At 38.2% G+C, this 22,888-nt stretch overlaps 1 protein-coding gene across 1 annotated transcript; it reads right to left on the minus strand.

Annotated features, from left to right (window-relative positions):
* Nucleotides 1-563: 563 nt before the first annotated feature.
* rhag (Rh associated glycoprotein) lies at nt 564-22,170 on the minus strand. The gene is made up of 10 exons (XM_036582223.1): nt 21,921-22,170; nt 14,166-14,349; nt 13,237-13,387; nt 12,159-12,306; nt 10,643-10,809; nt 9,160-9,297; nt 7,904-8,025; nt 5,915-5,988; nt 5,445-5,518; nt 564-3,546 (listed from the first exon to the last, which is right to left on the minus strand). Exons 1-10 carry the CDS (start codon nt 22,114-22,116, stop codon nt 3,472-3,474), a joined length of 1,329 nt encoding a protein of 442 aa, XP_036438116.1. The 5' UTR covers nt 22,117-22,170; the 3' UTR covers nt 564-3,471.
* Nucleotides 22,171-22,888: the final 718 nt, after the last annotated feature.

Consider the following 22,888-nt stretch of genomic DNA (forward strand, 5'->3'; position numbering starts at 1 on the left):
GAAACAAATATTTAAATGTATTTACTTTGCCTGTGAGATTACAATAATGCCAAAAGATCCTGTCTTTTACTATTTTTCAGTTAAAGTTTACTTAGTAGTTGTATTAAACTGTGTTAAAGTTGTGTTGTCGTCTTCCCCTGGAGAACAATTCGCAGTTTTGTTTGATATGTCAGATATATCAGATAAATCAAATGTGTAAAAATCCAGTTATAACTGCATGCTGTAAACAGGGAGGGAGCGATGAGCTCGCTGCTGCTAAATAGTGGCACCTGGTGGCAGAAAAGTGGAATTGCAGTGCACCACTGGGCAGAGCAAAATAACATTAACCAGTAATTTCATGTTTCACCACCCCTACACTCTTAAAAAGATGGTTCTTCAAGGGTAGTAAAACTAATGGTTCTATGTAGAACTATGAACACTCAAAGACCCATTTGCATGGTTAAATGGTGAAATGGTTCTTTACATTGATGGAGAATGTGTTGTGTATAGAGCTTCGGCCATACGAGGCCGCTCAGAGTAATGAAAACAGCAAAAAGATTCCCTCAGTAATCCAGAAAAGAAAATATTGTATAAAAACATATTTATTTATGACAGTATGTATATTCATTACATTTTTATCATTTTTGTAATACTCGTGGTTCTGCTAAGCGGTCTACATCTTCCTAACTACACTGGTGGCTGAAGCATGTGATACAAAAACACTCAAACATACAAACGTACATTCATTCTAACATATGCATCATACTGAATCAGTCGTTTCTCTCTTTCTCACCAGACTGTGCTGTTCTTCATTTGATTTTCCTTTTAAAATCCTCTAAATCTCCTCACATCTGAACAGCAGCAAGAAAAAGAGGGACTGACTGTGTCAGAGATAGTTTTGAAAAAAATAAAAAAATAGTAAAATTAAATATGTATACACAGTTTCTCCCTTTACACCAACTTCAGTCGATCAGCCTAGACGTATTGGGGGTCTGAAGTTTGCTTTAGTTTTAGCACTGGAGCTAAAGGCTAATGTAGCTAAGAAGCAGAGACATACATAAGTCTGTAGTAGCAAATTTATTATACATAGCTACAGGCATGAAGTTTATTTTTCACATTAAGCAAAAGTAAACTCCAAAAACCTGTCAGGTTCAATATGGCTTTAAGCAAGGGGACTTTTATTATAGAAAAAAACAGTCTGAAGCACAAAAATGGAGTGTTACATGTAGTAATTATGATGTTTAAAGGAAAATGCCAGAATAACTTGTTGGTCTGTAGATTATCCCTTTAAACACCACATTTACTGCGTGTAGCGCTTCAGTTCTGTCTTTTAGCCTGAAGGGGGTTCTGTAATGAAAGGCTCATTATTTATGTGTTCCCATCTCTTCTCGTGGAAGCTTACAGTGCACTTTAGCATTAGCATCATGCTAACTGGATGTCTAAATCATCACACGCTTGCCTCAAATCGTGTTGAGCTGTTAAGTAATCTCTAATAGACTTTCTTATGTGTTTTTTAAGGTTACCTAACAACTCAACATGGTTAGAGGCAAGTCTGTGATTATTTAGACACACACAATGATAACAGGTGAATAAACGTCCGTTATGTTGTTAGCTACTTTAGCCTCGTAGCTCCAGTGCAAAGCTAAAAAAAACTTTAGACCAATCATTTCCAATCATGTCTTGGCTAATTAACTACATTTGAGGTACAGGAGAAACTGTATATTTGTTTTTTTTCTGCCAAACTTTCATTTTAACTATACAAGAGCTTAAGGGAATTAAGAATAAAGGAAGATTAAAACTTGCAGTTGGACTTAAGGAGCCAGTTTCTTGTCCAGCAACATGTGAACCAGACTGCAATGTGGATTAGTAGGGAGATTGTTTGAAATATCAACATGGAAATAAAATTGTGAGCTACTTAGAATATATTTTAATGTAATACATTACATGTTTGAATATTGTGGTCAGCCACAATTATAAGTACTATCTGCACATCAACTGTAACAGCGAGGAATCTCATTTTCATCTTTCTTTTTTATTTTCGATTATTTGGTCTTACAATATAATGCAAAGCCAAAGTGGAAACTGCAAAGCACAACTGAGGAAAATGGGTGACCACCCTAATCCTCAGGCTACGGCTCAGAACCTCAGCAAGAATTAGTGACCAACTGTCATAGTCTACAGTTATCCACTGAGGAATTGCATTTTATTGGTTTGAATAAATTGGTAGCTACATTTCTAAAACAAACAGCTCAACCGGTCTGAGACAGTCAGCTATAGGCCTCTCAGACTGGACCCAGAGTGGGCAATTTTAGTGTTGCTAAATCATTTACCTTTCCTTATACAAAGGTAATGATGTAGATTTTTTTTCTACATATCTTTTGGATTTTAAATTTTGGATTTTGACTTTATCCTCATCTGTAATATGGAATAGACTGAACACCCAGCTGACAAAAACAGCCTGGCTAGCTCAAGCTCGTTAGCTAGTCTACCAGCATGACCAGTTTGACCAGCAGGGCAACCACTTTGACTATCAAAGACCAAATGAAAACATTTAAAACCAGCTTAGCCTTTTTCAACAGGATTATTTCCCAGAGGAAGAAATATTCTAAATGAGATCTCCTCTTAATCTCATGTACTTCTCCTAGACGTGGTTAATACCTTTTTCTTTTTAGTGTCCGACTCATCTCAGTCCAGTCCGAGCTGAATAATATCTCAATAAGAAGAGTGTAAGATCTCCTTGTTTTCTCATTTAGCTTTATTCTATGTCTCAGAACTCTTTCAGCAGTCTATCAGTGTAGAAAGAAATCTCACTTTTCTCATTCATCACCTTCTCTTTACACCTCCTCTTTTCCCCTGGGGGGTTAGAGATCTGCTTTTCTTTGACACAGTCTTTTTTTCCTCTGGCTCGGAAGCCGATCTAAAGTCTGTTCCAAATGAAACAGCAAATGGTTGGGTTAATAGTTTGCTAATGTGGTTGGGCTTAGCTAGTAGTTAGCCAAGTTTAGCTAGTTGGCTTAAGCTAGTAAGTTTTAGCTTGTTGGACTTAGCTAGTTACATGGTTAAGCTAGTAGTTAGCTAAGTTTAGTTAGTTGGATTAAGGTAGTACATTTTAGCTTATTGGACTTGGCTAGTTTGGTTAAGCCACATGGTTTAGCTAGTAGTTAGCTAAATTTAGCTAGTTGGATTAAGCTAGTACATTTTAGCTTATTGGACTTGGCTAGTTTGGTTGAGCTACATGTGTTTAGCTAGTATTTAGCTATAGGTTTAGCCAGCTACACGCTAGTTTTTTACATTCCCAGCTGAAAAATAATTAAAAGCATCCACAAACTAAAGCAAGTGGACAATAAAAAAGGCTTTTAGCAAAGTAAGCAGTGAAATAATGGGGTGGGCATGATTGGCTGGAGCTGCTCCTGAAGTGATGTTCTGGTGGTTGAGTACCCTGAGTCGGTTATGGGTTGTGGTTTTGTTGCTGTGAGTAAGCTGTAAAGAGCTTTAGGCCTCTGCTTTGTTATTTGAATGATCAGCCTGAGCCAGACTCTCCCCGGCCTCCTCTTCCTCCTCAGGAACCTGCAGAACAAATGCAGAAACCAAGATGAACATTCACCATAGAGTTCATTCACTTTTGTTCAGCCCCGGGTTGCCAGAAAGCAATGTTCAAAACCTGCAGAAATGCATTAAAAACCACCCAAAAATTACACAACCGAAACAGCCTAAGGTCATTTTAACCAATATAGGAATTAATGCATCATTTAACGAAACAGCTTCAGAGTACGTTATTTGCTGACGTCTCGCTTTCAAAGGTTTGCAGACAAGTATTTACGCTGTGACCAGAGGGCTGTATACCCTCTGTAAATAATAACTATACTTTACCCTAACTATAAATAATTTCAATTAAATAATTACATTATTTTATTCATATGTGCATCTTCTTTTCATAACTTGCAGATTTTGTACAAACTTATTGTTTTCAGAGCATTAACATTTTTTAAATTTTGTTATGCTAGGACTCATTATCCCATACAATCAGAAAGACAAATGAATAGCAATAATATTGCAAGCATCACTATTCCTCATGCACATTTTAATATTTGTTCACCTTTAAAGGCTCTGCTGAACAGATCAGAGGCCACTCCAGTTTTCTGCCATTGCAGAACTTTGCACAGTCAGTAATGCAGAGTGAAACTGGGTACGTTAACCACTGATGTGGATTGTGGGCGATACAGGTGGGCGGAGCAGCAGCCTCCTCTCAACAGGAGTGACTAAGCTGTATGTCAATCTGATTGGATGTGGGGAGAAGTTAGGTCTATTCTAATTGCAGCTATATTACTAAGTAATGCAGTTTAAAAACCTGCCAAAATAATGACAAACCAGCACAATTTTTCACTTTTTCTCCCGCCAAATCCAATCTAAAATCAGCCCAATTTGGTGGGAACCCACCCAATCTGGCAACACTGTTTAAGCCAGACCGTTGCCGCTCTGTTTTCCTCGGCAGAGTGGAGTAAAAGTCCATCCTGATTTTATGTTGTTTTGGAGTGAACGTATAGTCTATTGTTATAGTTTCACATTAGCTAGTTAACTAGTTTGTGTTTTTGTTTCTGCAACTGTGACATTATGTTGCCTGAGAAGCTGTTCCTCCATTTTTTTCAGAATGAAGACACCACAGCTCACCCTCTGGTTTTCTGCTGGCTCAGTTTTCTGGGGACCGTGAATATTCAGCGCGGAGTGAAAGTAACCTCTATAAGAAGCAAATTCCTGCATCCTTTCCAATTCAAGTGAACTGTTTTTTTTCCAGTCCTGGTCTAAACCCTTTTTGAGTTAAAATGGCCCAAAGAACTTTCACTCATCTATCACGGTAAAATCCAAATTGTCTCACATGTATATTATTGTTATGAATTGGTATGAATGTGAAACATCACCTATTTAACATCAGAGTGGTTTGACTAAAATGATAGAGACTAGAGAGATAAAATCTGAAAATCTGAAGTAATATTTTTTCTCTGGGGACTATTTTGCCTAACAACTCCCTGCATGTAACTCTCTACCATGAACAGATTTTAAAAAATACAGTTTATGCCAGAGTCTTATCTCAAAACTACTGTAAAGCAATGTCTCAGACATCAGGCGGTGTATTCATAGCCATTTCATGTAATAACTTTCTGTGAGGGAGCCTTTAGAGGCATTTACTGCTTCAGCCGTCTGGTTCCTATCAATAACACTGTAAAGAAGTCTGAGTTGGTGTGTTTTCCTAGAATGGAGCATTTCACAATTTTAACTGAACCAGTCAGAACACTGACTGCAAGCAGTGAATAGCAAACTCCACCAGGAGCAAAATGAACACAGTGTGCCTGGTCTTGTTATCAGAGTAGGCTACAGCTGCTGATGCCTGACCCTACCATTCAGAAATTCTACAGTCCATGATATCAACAAAAAAAAAAATCAAGTGTTCTGGCTGCAATCCAGCTCACCTCCCAGTAGATGGAGTCGTCAAAGCATTTCTGGTCTGGTGGCTGCCCCCAGATTGGAAGCTTCATTATGAGACCTGATAAAACATCAAAGCACTCTGATTATTCAGAGACAAAACACACAAACTGCTGCTTGTAACTACCATGTCAGTGTCACTGCTGTACTGAGAATGGATCACCACCCACATAACATCTGGACGACATCGACCCTGTGGTCAGAAACTGACCAGTGATGAATGGGGTAGAGAGGGCTGATGAATTGTGCAGCTATAAGGTAGGCGTTTCTAATAAAGTGGACAGTTAGTGGAAGTAAAAGGTAGGTGTTTCTAATAAAGTGGACAGTGAGTGGAAGTGCGCGGTAGGTGTTTCTAATAAAGTAGCCAGTGAGTGGAAGAACAAGGTAGGTGTTTCTAATAAAGTGACCAATGAGTGGAAGTACAATGTATAAATATATATTTATATAAATCACTTACCTGTGATTGCTCCCCCAACCAGGGCAAAACCAAGAGATGAGGCCAAAGCTGCAGCCTGAATACCAGGAGTCGCTCTAAAAGGAAAATAAAATATCAACATACAATGAAATATCATACAGACTTATACCATACAGACACAAGAAATAATCTCAGAGAGAAATGTGCAATTCTGGCAAAACACTTTTACTGGCGCAAATTATGTGCAAAGTTCATTTGTGTTAAAGAGGTTATTTAAACTTTTAAAGGTTTTTCACACTATTATATTACATTTACATCCTGTTAAAATAATCACTCTTTATCAGGTGTAAATAGATTAGATAAAAAAAATGCTGGACTAAGTCTACTCCAGTAGTCTTTGTAAGAGATAATTATAGATTATAGACTTAAATATAGAATTATACAAGTAGTCTATATTTGTTTTGGTGTTAGGCCAGCATGCTTAAGATGCTAAAGCAAGATATGTTTCTTGTTTTCTTCTTCTGATAATCAGATTCTGTGATGAAGTGTGTCATATTTGAAACTACCCTGTATCCCACAGTAGTATCCCACGTCACTGTGTTTTCATCATCATCTAATGGTGATGAAAGTGATGGAGTAATGGTTGTTGTGAATCTTGTGACTAACACTTGGTAGCCCTGCTAGAAAAGCCAGCATATGTTGTATTTTGGATGCTGGTGTGCTATTCAACAACAAAGGAAGGTAATACGCTGATCACCACCAAAACCAACATATGTTGTTTTTGGATGCTGGTATGCTGGTCAACCAGCATGACCATGCTGGTGTGACCAGCTAAACCAGAACCAGACCAGCAATACACCAGCATATATCAGAATCATGAAATGCTTTTTGGTCTGTGCTGTTTTTTCAGCAGGGAAGCCTTCATAAACTGTTTATTTACATATATTTACAAACATATATCATGATAAAAGTGGCTAGCATTGTGCAGAGAGATGTCTTAACCCCATAATGGCCAGGGCCCAAAGTTTTATTACACACTTGGCACCAACTTGAACCATACAGCTGTTTGGATCCAAGCATACATGCTAAGTGTTGCAATTGCCTTAATTTTGGATACATTTGCATCAAATGCTTTTTTAATGTTGTTTAAAATAATCTGATTTGGCCAGAATCAGTAACATGCAGTCATATGTTTTAGATCAATGTGTGTTTTAGGCAGCTGATTAGCTGCAGATAAATGTGGTCCGCGGGTCCCTCGTCCACATTACAGCCGACAGAGGGAAGGAAACAGCTTGCACAGCTGTCTTAGTTTTTAAGCTACAAGTTTTAGACTTTTAACAGTTAACGCACGATCACAAATGAGTGAAGGAGTGTATCTGAGCAATGCACCTGCTTCACTGAGCTTATTACACATTAAGTATGCTATATTTTTATATAAAAATTATTTAAACTGTGCTTTGCAGCTGTAAACAATACAGGATTATGTATAATATGGATTTTCTTTTTGCTCAAATTTGAGTCAAAAATTAAAACACTACAGGCAGAAATGATTTTTGCAAGAGTCTTCTCTTAAACTGTAAAAAACTTTAGTCAATTCATGTCCACTTGTGTCTAACTGTATTTTCAAAATTTGACAACTATAATGAAGCTTAGCCTTGCTCACAACCGAGTTATGTTATATCCATATATGTCTATTTCCTTTTATTTTATGACAGAAATAATGCATGTTTCCTGAGACCGCACTACACAATGCAGTTCTGAGACTCATTCTTAAAACTGTTTCCCCTCAGTGTTTTTATTTTTGGCAAGAATGTCAGTAATCAGTGGGTGAAGATTCTTTGTGATTTTTATTGTTTTAAAAAAAATCACCTGCTGTGTCTGACCTTAAAGTGTATCAAGATGTAACTGTAATAATTAACCCCGAGGTGAGATGTTCATATCCCGGATCCCTCTACAAGTGTGTTTATTTCAGTTCAACCTTCTTTCCAGCACTGATCAATTTCCCTTTATGTGCTGCTGTTCTGGTCTTACCCTTCTTTCCTCCCCAGTAGTGCAGCCAAAATGCCAGCCAAACCGCCCAGAATGCCAGGCATGCCGTGCAGGTTATGAACTCCGCAGGTGTCCTGAATGCCCAGGTTGGATGCAAGAATGGGCTACAGAGAACACAGGGAAAGAAGAAGGTAGATATAGATGAATATGCTGTCTGATTAATTAACCTGGTTTTGCCACAGTGCACCATGGGCAATGGTTCCACTGATGCAGCAATATCAGTAATACCAGTGTTGTTTGCACTGGAAGGTGTCTTCAGCAGACTACACTGGACAGTGCTCGTGGGAGAACTGGGGACAAATCAACCAGCAGCAAACTAACAAAAGCAGCTTGGTGGAGCTCCAGTTCCCCTCGAGAGCCTCCACTATAACAAGAACCCATGAGCAGTAAAAAAAATTATTAAGCTAAATCAATATGATCAAGCCCTCAATAAGTGAAATAAGTTTAATGAATCCTTCATTAAGCTAAATAAGTTTAATGAATCCTTCATTAAGCTAAATCAGTTTAATCAATCCTTCATTAAGCTAAATCAGTTTAATCAATCCTTTGTTAAGCTAAATCAATTTAATCAATCCTTCATTAAACTAAATCAGTTTAATGAATCCTTCATTAAGCTAAACAGTTTAATTAATCCTCCAGAAAGCTAAATTAGTTCCATCAATCTTTTAGGTAAGCTAAATCGGTTTAATCAATCCCTCAGTAGGCTACATCAGTTGAATTGATCTTTCATTAAGCTAAATCAGTTAAATCAATCCTTGAATAAGCTAAATCAATTTAATCACTGCTTCATTAAGCTAAATTGATTTAATCAATCCTTCAGAAAGCTAATTCAGATTAATCAAGTCTTCAGTAAGCTAAATCAGTTAAATCAGTCCTTCAGCACACTGAATGAGTTTAATCAACCCTTCATTGAGTTAAATCATGTGTACTGCTCGAGGAATTGAACAAATTCATGTAGTAGCTGGAGCTGCATAGAGGATAGATGAAGAACCAAACCTGTGCAGCTCACAACACAACAAGAACTTTACTGACTGTATCTTTTATTTGTATTTTGTTTTGACTGTATTAATATTATTAATACCTGTTCTAAAGTTCAATTTCACAAACATAAAAAAAAACATACAGCTAGATAAATTTAAAACATATGAAAAAAGTTTAAAACAGTTTTCTTAGCCTTTCTTGCTCTAAGACCTTTATACAGTACAGTGCGTGTGTTTGTGTAGTGTAGATGTGCGTACGGAAAGGAATTTGAAGCCAAGAGTGGAGATGACTCCGGCGGTGACTCCGATCACCATGGCACCGAAAGGGCCAATGTTCATATCAGCGCATGTTCCAACAGCAACTCCACCGGCCAGCGTAGCATTCTGAATGTGCACCTGCAATACAATGGGTAATTTTCAATAATAAAGCCGTAAAACTGTCCATGCATTGCTATAATACATGCTCTATAAAAGATGCTAAAATAAATCAGTGTATTAATAATAATCACACTAAACAAATCTTATATCGAGCAATGTAGGCTTGTTTGTTGAACGTTGTTTAACAACATAATGGCCAAATATAAATTGGACCAGATTTTAGAACGAGAACTATCCTTTTTATAAAACGGTTATGTTCAGGCTGCCAGCCCAAATCTGATTTTTGGCACATCCAGATTGTATCCAGATTGCTTCTTGATAATATGGACAGCAAAAAAATACACATGAAACTTTTGCAAATTGGATCCAAACCACATTTGGAGGTGGTTTGAAATGTAGCCGCTCAAATCATATTTAAAGTGTCTTTTGCGTCACTCACAACATGACAAACAGCACAGATGTCAAATCCAGCATGACGGAAAAGAGAATTTTGAAGAGTTTGAAGGAGAGATGATACACCCAGAGTCGGTTTATGAGGAGCCCCGCTTCCTATTTCACCCGTTATATCAAAAACAGGGCCGCTAAACGCCAGAGGGCGCCCGCGAGCGAGTCCTCAATGAATGGGGGTGAATGGAGCTAAACGGCAAAAAACGAAAGGTTAAAATAGTTTCTAATCATTCACTCAGAACTTTCCTTAATTTTAGAAAGTAGAAGAATGTATTTCTAACATTAGTGCTACTGAGTGCTGATTGGTTGGCAGCTCATTGGCTGTTCGTGCTCACTGACGTCATGGACGTACATGGGGCCTCGTTTTAAACTCCTATAACTTTAGTTTAAAAGTTCTTAAAAATATAACAGCGATGTTCAAATGTTTTATGCTATTCAGTGTTCAGGAAATTAATGTATTCTTTTATCTTAAAAATGTTTAAGCATTTATAAACTATGATTTTGCTTAAATGCTCCATCTTAACCTCTCCATTTTGGACTCACTTGGGAGTAAGTGGGAGTAAGTCTAAGAAACCCGGAAGACATTACAGAGTGGTAATTCTCCTCTCTACCAGTTCTCTGATGCCCATCCATCTCTCATGCATCTGTGTTTAAAATCCATGTCACCAGCATAGCTACGGACACCTATGTCGTTGCCACGGCAACCCATGTAGATAGACTGGAGATGTCTGATATATTTTAGACATACAATTAGATGTAATTTTCCCAACTTCTACAGAAAAATAAGAAACGGTCTCAATTTTAATGCAGTATTTATTGCATGCCATTTTTTATGTTTCCTTTTTGCATTACAGTTCACGATATGTGATTATCTGTCAGTCTGGAATATAAGTTCATTCAGTCTCTTTTCTCTCACCATGTCCAGTTTGCCCTTATGTTCCACCAGGCTAGAGGTTGCATAGGCTGCCAGTGCACACGCAGCCAGAGAGAAGTAGGTGTTGGTGATAGCCATGAGCTGTGGAGTTCCAGGCTTAGCAATAGCGGAGTTAAAGCTGGGCCAAAACATCCACAGGTACACAGTACCTACAGGTACATAGAAAACACAGTCAGATGGAGGATCCACCTGCTAGCAGGGTCTCCCTCTATCACTCGATGATGCTAAGCCCGGTGAGTGAAGACCAGCACGAGCTTCCTCCAAGACACGTGAAGCTCCAGGCTGGCGCTAACGCAGCGTCAGTGGACAGCTCAACAGGCTTGGAGGAGAAAACTAACTGTTTATGCTGTTACATCAGCTAAGAAAGTCTCCTGACAGTAGAGTCAACGCTCAGACAGTTATGTCACTCAGGAACCCAGGTGGAGGCTTGTAATAAATATCTTGCATCTCCTCAAACCTTTAAAACATTTCAAATCAACTTCTGGCCCATTTCTCTTTTACAGTGTACAACGTCAGATTGACACTTCACACTTCATCAGATCCATCCACTGCCGCTCTCTCTGGATCTCAATGATGAAAGCTAGAAACATATTTTCATGTTCACTACACACGCACGATTATATAATCTGGTTCAAGTTGGATTACCGAAGATAATAAAGATGTTCTGATGAAGCTTATTTAAGTTTATTAAGTTAAATCAGTTTAATCGATCCTTAATTAATTTGTATCAGTTTAATCAACTCTTAATAAAGTTAAATGACTCAATTCTTAAGTTAAGTCAGTTTAATCAACTTTTCATTTATTTAAATCAGTTTAATCAATCCTTCATTTTGTTAACTCAGTTTAATTAATTCTTTATTAGCATTAATTAGTTTAATCAATTCTTCATTAACTTAAATGAGTTTAATCAAACCTTCATTAAGTTAAATAAATTTAATCAATTCTTCATTAAGTTAAACCAGTTTAATCAATCCTCCATTAAGTAAATTCAGTTTAATCAATGCTTCATTAATTTAAATCAGTATAATCAACGCTTCATTTAGTTAACTTGGTTTAATCCATTCTTCTTTAAGGTAAATCTAGTGTGCTGCTAGAGGAATTGAACAAAACCATGTTGTGACTGCACTGAGCAGAATTCTTCTAACAAGCACACAAAAACACTGCAAGAACTTGGAGTTTTTCATCCATCGTTTTTGGACAGGGTAGTTTCCATTGACTTCCGCCCTCATTAAATGGCACTCTGTTCAGCGTTTCTGAACTCTTAGGACTTCATCCATGCATAGTTTACAGAGGACCGTCAAAACTGCTTTACTGAAAAATAGTTCAAATCCCTCCACCATATTTGCCACACACAGTGAGACTCCTGAGACTCTTGTACATTACAACCCATAGTTGATGGAAATAACATTCATTCGCATTTTCTTTTGTGACATAACTTTCTTTACCTTTAGTTGTCATTACATAACCATATGATATAATGTGGAGGTGGTGGACATACCAATCATTGCAAACAGATCGGAGTGGTAGACGGAGCCTTCATTGTCGTGGCCGTTCCGGAGGCCAGGGCGATAAAGAACACGAGCCACGGCGAGCCCAAAGTACGCTCCGAACGCATGGATGGTCATGGAAGCCCCAACATCAGAGGCCTGAATACAAAAGAATATTCCTGTATTATTGTCATTGATAAACCTCAATGTATCAAACACACAATGTGATGCTGGTAAATGCTGGATGGACTAAGAAGTTCCCCTGCCGCTCTATAAGTTACACAGCACTTAAGTAGTTTTTTGACTTGATATTTTTGTACTTTTACTCAAGTTGTTTTATTTGAAAATACATTTACTTTTACTCATGCCCTTATTTTACCCGGGTATCAGTACTTTTACTTGAGTATTGATTTAGGCCGCTCTACCCACCTCTGATTGTAACTGCCAAGAATAACATATCATAAAATGATCTGCAGTTGTGAATCCTGAGATTTCAAGTTTTCTAGCAGTATATTACATCACTGTATTGCTGGGTAATTTGAAGCCTAAAAATGATGTATAACCAGAACCAGAACCAGAAATGAACGCTTCAACAGAAGAATGAAGAATGGTGGTGGTACCAGTACAGTGACCTAGAAACGTTACTTATTTTTATGAAAAACTCATAGTGTATATGCAATTATTTATATTATTAAATGTTTCATTGGCCAAGAGCTTTGAGATTTGCATTGAGATCTACTTCACTGCCACTACTGAGCAAGTTTGGAATTGCTTGTCACATTAACAGTTTGTGTTAGTTTCTATACAATATAAACTTGAATTTAAAAATCATGTTTAACCAAAGGATATTTTGTTTGATGTTTTATTCAATATTACAAGAATTCTTGCAAATAAAATTAGAAAAGTATGCTTTGATTAGTTGTTCACATTAACCATACTTTCAAGTTATCTGCTTTGAGGTGGCATCTCAACTTTTGAAATATGACTAATTCTAGATTTTTTTTAAACGTATTGTTGGCATTTGTCTTTAGGAGATTTGGTGGGGACTGAATGAATGAATGAATGAATGAATTAGTCACACTAACGCACTTCCAGAATACCGACAGCCACGTGCTCGTTGATGCAGAAGGTGGTGATCTCCAGCAGGGTCATGATGAGCAGCTGCACTGGACTGGTCTTGCCTAACACAGCGCCAAACGAGATCAGCACCGTGGCTGTGCTGAAGTCTGCGTTAATCATTCTGTAAAGAGAGAAAACAACATCCGAGCCATTTCAGTTTGAAGATCAGCTCTTATGCCTGCATCTCTCCAGGTAGTAACATTATAATGTCACTGGTCTGAATGACTCCAGTAACATTAATGGTCCTATACTGTCTCTGTGTCCATATTATTACTATTTCTGTACAACTTCAGGCTGTTTCAGTGCTCAGCCTTTTTTTTCATTCTCTTTTATACTTTTTTCTGTTTTATTCAGCTTTGCTCTCACTTGGTTGCTGTACTTTGTACTTTAGATTTCAGCTACAGTGCACTGTGCGCTACTGTGTAAAGATTTCATTGCATGTGCAAATACATTTGGCTAATAAAGCCTGATTCTGATTCTGGTCAGAAACTCCTCTTAGTTTCTGGTAGATGTCCTCCAGGGGGTAATATTATACTATATCTAACTATTTGAGTGTTCAGACATGCCTTCAACATATAGTGGTAGTATGAGGGGAGATTGAACGATGGAGGGGAGAGAACTCTGAGAACATGAGCTGGAGTTCTGGGTGGTTCTGCTTGGAGATAGAAGGCTGGACACCCCCTTTCAACTGTGGTAGGACTGACGCAGCAGGAGATGGGGTGGCAGTGGGGACTATGAAAACTTTGTTATGGAAAACAGAAGTTAAGAATTAGAATTTATAGGGTATTAGATTGGAAGGAGGAGAGGTTTCAGATAGATAGATAGATAGATAGATAGATAGATAGATAGATAGATAGATCCATAGATCCATAGATAGCTAGATATAGACATCCATTTACTTTTCAACGGAAATCTTGATCTTCCCACCCTCCAGGTGCCAGATGTTCTGCAGTAATAAACCCCACTGCAGGCCGAAGGCAGCCAACAGCAGGTTGATGCCCACACTGCTGAACCCGTATCTTTTCAAGAAGGTCATGAGGAAACCGAAGCCAATGAAGATCATCACATGGACATCCTGAAACACTTAAAGCACAGACAGAGAGAAGATTAGAGGGCTTTCGTCAGACTTCTGCTCTTGCTAAGTGAAGAATCGATATTTACTCGTTTAGACCTATTACAGAAGGAAGTTATTCAATTAGTTTGTGAATGTGACGCGTGAAAAACACCCCAGGTTAACCTGCATGATATGTCTGCTCCAGATCACTGTCTTATTCACTCCACATGACCCTAATAATGCTGAAAGAGCACCTTGTTTGTGATCAGTCATGGTTAATGACCTTTAGCCTTAGTGGCCAGTCCACTACTTCAGGCACAGTTCAGGACTACAATTATACAGACCTTCCAAACAGAACTGAACCACATCAACATCATTGTGTTTTCTGTGGTGGTAACACAATTATAACGGTCCACTGTAGATGCTTCACAGATGTTCACCTTGGCTTTAACTGAAATAAATATATATCACATTTATCATAAATTTCCTCTAAACCTAATATAGATACTTATTATTTATTTATTTTTTGGTCAAAATGGCCAACAAGTACATTTTATTAATTTTTCAGCATTCAAAAAAGGAAACATAGAATACATATAAGACCAAATATAATCTAAGATGTTTGAGGGTTCAGTGTGTCACTCTTTCACTTTATTCCAGCTTTTATTCTTCTCAGGAGACTCACTTTTAGTTTCTCAAAGAAATCTGAAGACACACCTCCACAGTTCAGTCTTAGAAGTTGGTCTAACATTTTCTGCTTTTCACCATCCAACTCCACATCTCATATTTCCAGTTTTGACACAAATATTCTTCCTTTGTGTCCGTCTCCTTTTTTCAGTGAGGCTTCTTGACAGCCCCTAGTGCTGAGTCGTCTTCTCACAGTGGATGGATGGATAGAAACACCTGTGGATGTTTTCAGATCTGAAGCAGCTTGATTTTCTCCTCTCTTTCAAAGATGAAAGATTTAAGTGCTGTTTATCTGATGGGGGCAGTTTTGGTGTCTACCAGGTCTTCCAGGTGGTTGTTAGGAGTCATATTTTCTTTGTAGCTTTTAACACTTTTTGATCTCTAGTTTTGGAAGTTTGACTTTCTCCTTCATTATGAAAGTGGATTATCTTATATATAATCTCCTCAAGAACATTGCTGGAAATTTATAACTTCTACTTAAAGAGACTAGAGTAACTAGAGATTAAATAAATGAAGAGTAGTCTCTGATTTTATATAACAGAACTTAAAAAAACGAGGTCATTGAGATTTGCTAGAGAGTGATGAGAGACATAAAGAATATATATCTTTTTTCACTAATAAATTCAACGGTCGTGAAGGCTTTCTGAGGAAAGCTTTCTTCCCTCTTCTCTGCAGTCTGGTGGGGGGTTAGTAGAGGATCCATCTCTTCACTGAAGTTCTCTCTTTGGATCACAGGATATAAACTCCATCAAGGAGCTGATAATAATCAGGACTGTTTGCCAAGTGCTTACTGAGGGCCCCATTTCCACTTGGCCGGAGACTTTAAACAATACAGTAGGAGGTGTGTGAGGTGTGGTGTGTCTGTTGGAGGTAAAGGACGTGCTCCCAGCTTCCTCAGAAAGCCTTCACGACCGTTGAATTTATTAGTGAAAAAAGATATATCTCTCTACTGGAGGAAGCCAGACAGCAGCATTTCTGCTCCAGACTCCACATTTGCTAAACCTATTAAGGTACAACAGCTCAGAACAATTGTGTCCACATCCTTTTGAGGTCCAGCGCTCAAAAGGCTAGGAATGAGTGCAATTACTGCCAACACGTTCCTTGAATATTTCATCAGCCTAGTAACTTTTTCACTACTGGGCAGTGATGGGTCAGATTCTTATTCTGGAGCATAACCACAGTTTTGTGTTCTTGGAGCAGATTGCATGTCTAGCTAAAAACTTTGAAAGGCTAATTTTGGACCATATGTGAGCTGTTAAACTTCCCTGTGGGGTGTGTTTGTATATTACTGCTCTCAGATTGGCTTGACTGTAAAAATGCACACACTGCTATAAGCTTTATAATAGTAATACTGAGCCTACAAGTGTGGGCTGTTGGGTTTGACAACTGACAACTGTGTCCACCTCGCTTTTAAAATGGCATTTTTTACTTTATTTTTACATAAAGATGCAGAGCAGAGAGTGGGCGGCCTGGTGGTCTGGAAAAAGTGGGCTTGCCTAGTCTTGCTTTATGTGAGATGCTGTGCACCTTTCATAGCCATATAAAATATGGTCTTGTTGAGGTATGTAAAAAACAGAAATAATTAAAATGCCCATCCATACCTTCTAGATTTAATTTCTGCACAGTCTGATTTTGGCTCCTCACTGCTTTTATTCTAGATTCAGCTGAGGCTGCAGTTGATTTTTAACCCCTTTGGATCCACCGGAAGACCTAAAGCATTATTACACAATTCTATAACCAAATAATAGGTTAATAGGTTGCGCTGAAGTCCCACTAATAATGACTAATAATTATGACTAATATTAGCTTTTTGTTTAAGCTTGCTCATTTTTGTTGCTCCGCATTATTTCTCCCGCTCTACACTATCATACCATTGTTAATATTATCATCATAATATAATCAAGTGCCATCAAGTCCAACTTCTGCTGACCATATCAATAAAACTGCTGCAGAATATCCTGTCTGTTTGACTCTTTTAGCTTTTAACGTTAGCAGTAATGTATACCCCTGAATTTCTGTAAACATCTGCTGCAAAAAGTGCTGTACAAATAAATTTGAATGGAATTGAATTGAATGCACGCTTGTTGGAGGGGGCGGGGCCTTGATAGACTCATGTACAACAACCTTGATCTTGAAGTGCAATGATACAGACGTGCAGATAGCCAATCAGAATGCAACTCACAAAATCCTAATAACTGTGACCAGCTTAGTACAGATGCCAGATGCGTCTGAGGCCAAGAGGTTGAATGTAAAAGTTAAGAAAACGAAAACTAAAGTTATTGAATTATGGGGCGTCTGCTGTTCACAGATTATTTGTGCTTCTCTATTACAAAAAACATGCTCATTTTAGATGCTGCTGCACTCATTGTCCTTGATAAAACCAAGAAAGAGAAATTTTTATCCTAGAAAAACAGCTTTATAACCAACACATAAAGCCTGAGGGTACTGGCCAAAACATCAGCATTGTTAAATGTCCTCTGTTTCCAGTCTTACTGTACTCTTTCACAGCCTTTGTCTGGAACAGCATCTCCACACTAACTGCTTAGGAACAATTAAACTGAGATAGAGGCTCAGACTAAACAGGAAAAACAAAATGCACCCAAGATTAAAAATGCCGAAATTCCGTTCTTATCATAAATACATGCCATGTGAGTAGAAATATCATTTTAGAGCTGCGCCGCCCTGAAGAACCTTCCAAGCATTGATAACTGGTCAGTATGGGGCACTGAGTGGACAGTACAGAAAAGTATTAGGAGCTTTTGATGCTTTTACTACTTCTTCAACTACTGATACTGATGCTGAGACCACAAGACAAATGCACCATGTGAAGAATCTAGAGGTTTCTGGTTTTCAGATGGAGAGCAAGGCATTATATTATGATTTGAAGTGAAGATATATATAATAATTTCATGTCATTTTAACCAGTGTAGATCTAACAGGAAGAGAAGTGAGCTGTAACTAATGACGTTTACTCAAGAACATGCACTTACATAAAACATTCATAGATTTGCACTAGCAGTATGTTGTTTATTAGTAATGCTAATGCAACTATGCTTATTTCCTAACCAGGCTCTGCCCACAAATGCATTAATAATCAGAAATTGTTGTGAGGTTGAACAAGCTTTACAAAATATAGGTAAAAAACAATTCAACCTAATGAGAAACTGTAGAACAGACTCAGTTTATATCACAATACCTACACTTAGAGCCAGTTATTGATTCAACCTAATTTTGTTGGGTTTAAATTTATTCTGTTGTGCTGGTTCAGCTCCTGTTCTGTCTCACTGTTGATCACTTCTCTCGCTCTGGAGCTTTAGCATTTTATTTTAGATCAAAAATATCCAAAAAGAGAAGAATGAACAAACTTCAGTATGCTGGTATTGCTGGGTGTGCTAAGAAGTTCCACTGCAGATCTACAGAGTGTATCTCAGCACTGCAGGGGTTTATGGACCTCGGATTTGTTTACATAGTGTTCTGACTCCTGGTGACTATATGGATAGAGTTTCTCTGTAATATCCTGTCCTGTATTGCTCCTCTGAAAGGCTGGTTCATGATCAGAGGTGAACATCTGTGAAGGTGTGGGGGCTGTGTGAAAAATGTCTCAGTCAAAAAGTGCAAATATGGAGGGAACGTCAAACGTATCAAGACTAAAACATACTCAAGTATGCAAACAGAGTCAGTGCATGCTTAGTATCATTCTAATTATTTTTATTATGATTATTATTATTATTATTATTATTATTATTATTATTATTAGTAGTAGTAGTAGTAGTAGTAGTGGTAGTAGTAGTACTGTTAGTATTATTGTTGTTGTTGTTGTTGTTTACATTAAAGTAATTTTAACACTGTTTTATGTTACTCTAATAAGAGGATTTGGTTTGGTTAACCCTTTTCAACAAACTTGGTGTTGTGCATGTATTGCCAGTTTTGAGCATCATATAAATTAAAAAAAAAGTATATATACACATGCATGTAAATTTCTTGCACACACATACAAATCTTCCTAATTGATACTTAGGTATAGTAACAAAGTACAACTACTTAAGTATTTTCTACCTCTGTTCATTGATCTAAGAGCTCTTTTAGAGTTTGAGGTTTCGCTGATCTGCTAACCTCTGACCAGGAAAAAGATTGACCTGTTACCCTCTGGTTAAAATGCAGTTTCACAACTTAATCCAATGAACAAATGTTCACTTCTGAGCTGGTTGAGGTTAGAGGTTATCAGCTCCAGTTTGCTCACCCTGGTTCTTCCCTCTGATCTTTTCATTGATCCATTGATCCTATATTTCATAATTTGGAGTGCATCAGTACAGAATGGACATGAAAAGCCAGGAAAAACAGCCTGTAAGAGTTTGAACGTACTGGAGTAGCGCAATTTAGGAGTGTTCTTCGTCTAATAACCCCCCAAATAAATCAGATTTTCAATAAAGGTGTGCTTCTTTCAGACCGTCTCTTATCCCTGCAGTCTTCTTTCACTTATCACAAACAAACAAGCCCTCTTTGAACTGTAAAAGGAACTTGTTTTTTAGCTCCCCTTCATGCATAACACAGCTCGTGATAAACATCTCAAATGCTTCATTTGTTGCCTTTTTTCCCTCCTGGATCTACAGAGTGACTCAATTACATTATATCAGCTGTAATTTGGCGCTTGATGACAGAGCTTATCCATGTGTGATTTTTTCAGAACTGCATTCCTCCCCCGTTTTTATTTCTTTGAAGCCCTAAACATAAAAGTCTGGAGAGCTGTGTACGACCCCGACTCAGAGAGACCAGAGGACCCCTACAATTTTCCCACCATGCTCCAACATCTGGGACCCCCTCCCCACCCTGGCATTTTCTTTAATTTCTGCTTATCATCTTTTTTTCCCTTTTTAGGAAAAAGTTTATGCAGACAGGTCAGCAGGGTCATTCAGAGGCCAACATCCTCAACGAGATTCGCATTTCAAGTACTATTTGGGTGGTGGATCATTCTCAGCACTGCAGTAACACTGACGTGGTGGTGGTGTGTTAGTGTGTGTTGTGCTGGTGTGAGTGGATCAGACCCAGCAGTGCTGCTGGAGTTTTTGTTGTTCATGAAGAAAGTCCTGTTCCACCAAAGTTCTGACCTCGTGTCTAACGTGAAAGCTAATCTTGCGTGCTCACACCCTCCCCGCCCTGCTACAGGCTGCCTTTCAGACCAGCCGTCATCAGTGCAGGACGAAGATAAAAATTAACTGTAGCATCAACAACTGGATATAAAACAGTGCACCAAAAGTTTGGGGACACCCAGCTATTTAGAAAGTTTCTAATAATTGAGCCCAGTCCTTCCCATTTCTGTATATTGGCCAGCAATAAGTATATTTAACAGAAAGCTGTTTAGATGTTTCTTAATTTTTCTTAAAGAACGTCTGGAAAGCCACGCAGTTTCTCCCCTCATTGTGATGTCAGCACTCAAACCTTTCAGCTGTTTAAACCAACTGTGGACCAGAAGAGCTTCAATATGAGCTTTTAACAGTAGTTTGGAAAAGACAACTGTGATATCATTATTTATTAACCTGCTCTACAAACCAGGGAAGACACTCTGGTGAACATGAAGCTAAATACGCCCAAATGATCAGCACAGCTACTTTATGACCAATTAAAACTTTATAGGTCTTTTTTATTGCCATTTGTAAAAGTAACAGTGAGTAAAGAAGGCAAAGTTTCCCAAAATAGAGATAAATACACTGTTATGGTGGATTTGTTGAGAGCTCTCTCTCTTTTGTCCCTCTTTTTTCTTTTTTCTCTCTCTGTCTCTCCTTCTCTCTCTCTGTCTCTCCTTCACTGTCTCTCCTTCTCTCTCTCTGTCTCTCTCTCTGTCTCTCTCTCTCTCTCTCTCTATCCTTTTCTCTCTTTTTTACTCTCTCTCTCTCCTCCTCTCTCTTCTCTCTCTCTTTCCCTCTCTCTCTATATATATATCCTTTTCTCTCTTTTTTACTCTCTCTCCTCCTCTCACTCTTTCTTCTCTCTTCTCTTCTCTCTCTTTTTTTACACCCCGTTATTTAATGGTAGACAACCACTTTTGCACAAGATGTGAGTTTAAAGAGCCTCCACATAATGTAAAGGTTTCTAGGAAGAACACTTACATTAGCATAGAACCTTTACATTATGTGAGGGATCTTTAAACCTTTAAGAGGTGCTTCACAATCACAGATCTTTATTTAGGGAATGAAAAGTGGTTCTTCTCAAAGATCCCTTTGGGCTCCTTCTTTTTAAGAAGGTATGATATAAACTGCACTGTCAACTCCCTTCAGTGCGTCTGATGGCAGCTGAACTGTAACTGAGTGACTTAGCGCGTCTGCGGGGGCCGCACAGAGATAAGCGCAACTTTACAGCACTAAAGCAGCCCAATAAACTTGACGTGCCTCACAAAAACACAAAGAATTAAAGCAGGATAGAAAAGCTGCTCTGGAAACTACAAGGCTCATCATATCCCACACTCTCAGAAGAAAAAAAGTTCTGGGTGCAAACACTGTCAGCATGGTGAAACATCTTCAGTACCTTCACTTAGGGAACATACATGTTCTATATTACGTCTCATTAAAGTTACATTGAGCATATAACCACTGTTTTAACAGTAAGTTCAGTAAGACCTGAACATTTAAGGGGTTAATAATCCCATACATATCTAATATTTGACTGGATGGTAAATATTCAGTTGTATAAGCATCACCAAGTATATCACAAGACATTTCATGTGACAAGACATGTTCTGTAGATTTATGAATGGGGTCATTATGTGGCCACATGATAGACAAGTGGAAAAAAATGCATATCAAAGTACATAAATGTGCAAAAAATGTCCTTTCGATCTCAGTCGTTACAGCAATAACACCACAACATCAAAGCTGAAACGCAGTGCTCTGAATGCAGCATTGTAACAGTGGGTACTTACTGGGGTAGAGGGCCACAGGGTTTGATTCATTATGAGGGTCAGTGCTGTTGTCTTTGCCATGGCCACCATCGTGGTGACTTGCAGTTTTGCCGTCATCGTACACCACGAAAAGCGCGTACAGGAGAATGGTGACAAGTTCCAGGATCAAGGCCAAGATGGGCAACTTCAGCCTCATGCTGGTGGAGTACGCTGGCATGTTTGGACACTGAGCTGCTCTGACACTCTCCTCACTGTCTGCACTCTGCCTGCTGTGACCGGGACAGAGGATGAGGTGTGGTTTTAAGTTGGCCACAGGTCTGAGGATGACCAATGATAAGAGAGGGAAAAGCCCTCTGGTCACTCCCCCCTACTGCCCCTCTGCTCATGGGGGGGGGTCCGTCTCTTGTTTGCGCTTTGTATAAAAAAAAAAAAAAAGAAGAAGTGTCATTTACTGTACAGTGCACTGTACTGTACTTCAAGACAGTGTTGATGCTGCAGACATACAGTTGAATGTAAAAGTTTGAACACCTCCAGTTAACTGACATGCTTTGTTCATTTTTTAACATGTTCTACACATTTCCTATTTATTTTAGATATTTCAGTTATATGTATTCTACTTTTTTAAGTTCTCCTAATTTTCTATGTATGTAGTTTACCATACTGGTGAAAGTATACATAAAATAGAACGTGCCATAACTTTTGCACAGGCCACATTTATTTATTTATTTATTTATTATACATTTATTTATTTAAATACAGCAAAAAAACAGTAATTGTGCGTTTGAGTGTGTAGAGATGTGTTCTCATAAGTGTGTCAGAGAACATGTTAACAACATGGAATTTGAGCAGGGGCGCCAAAGCTTTTGCAGACATGTATTAAACGTTGTATTAAATTAACAGTCACTCATAATTCTGAGTCACTCTATGTGTAGTGGGATTAACACTGGCTTAGCTGCTTCACTGCACTCTTAAAAAAGGTGGTTCTTCAA

The sequence above is a fragment of the Colossoma macropomum genome, unplaced genomic scaffold (genome assembly GCF_904425465.1).
Source record: "Colossoma macropomum unplaced genomic scaffold, Colossoma_macropomum, whole genome shotgun sequence".
Classification (NCBI taxonomy): domain Eukaryota; kingdom Metazoa; phylum Chordata; class Actinopteri; order Characiformes; family Serrasalmidae; genus Colossoma; species Colossoma macropomum.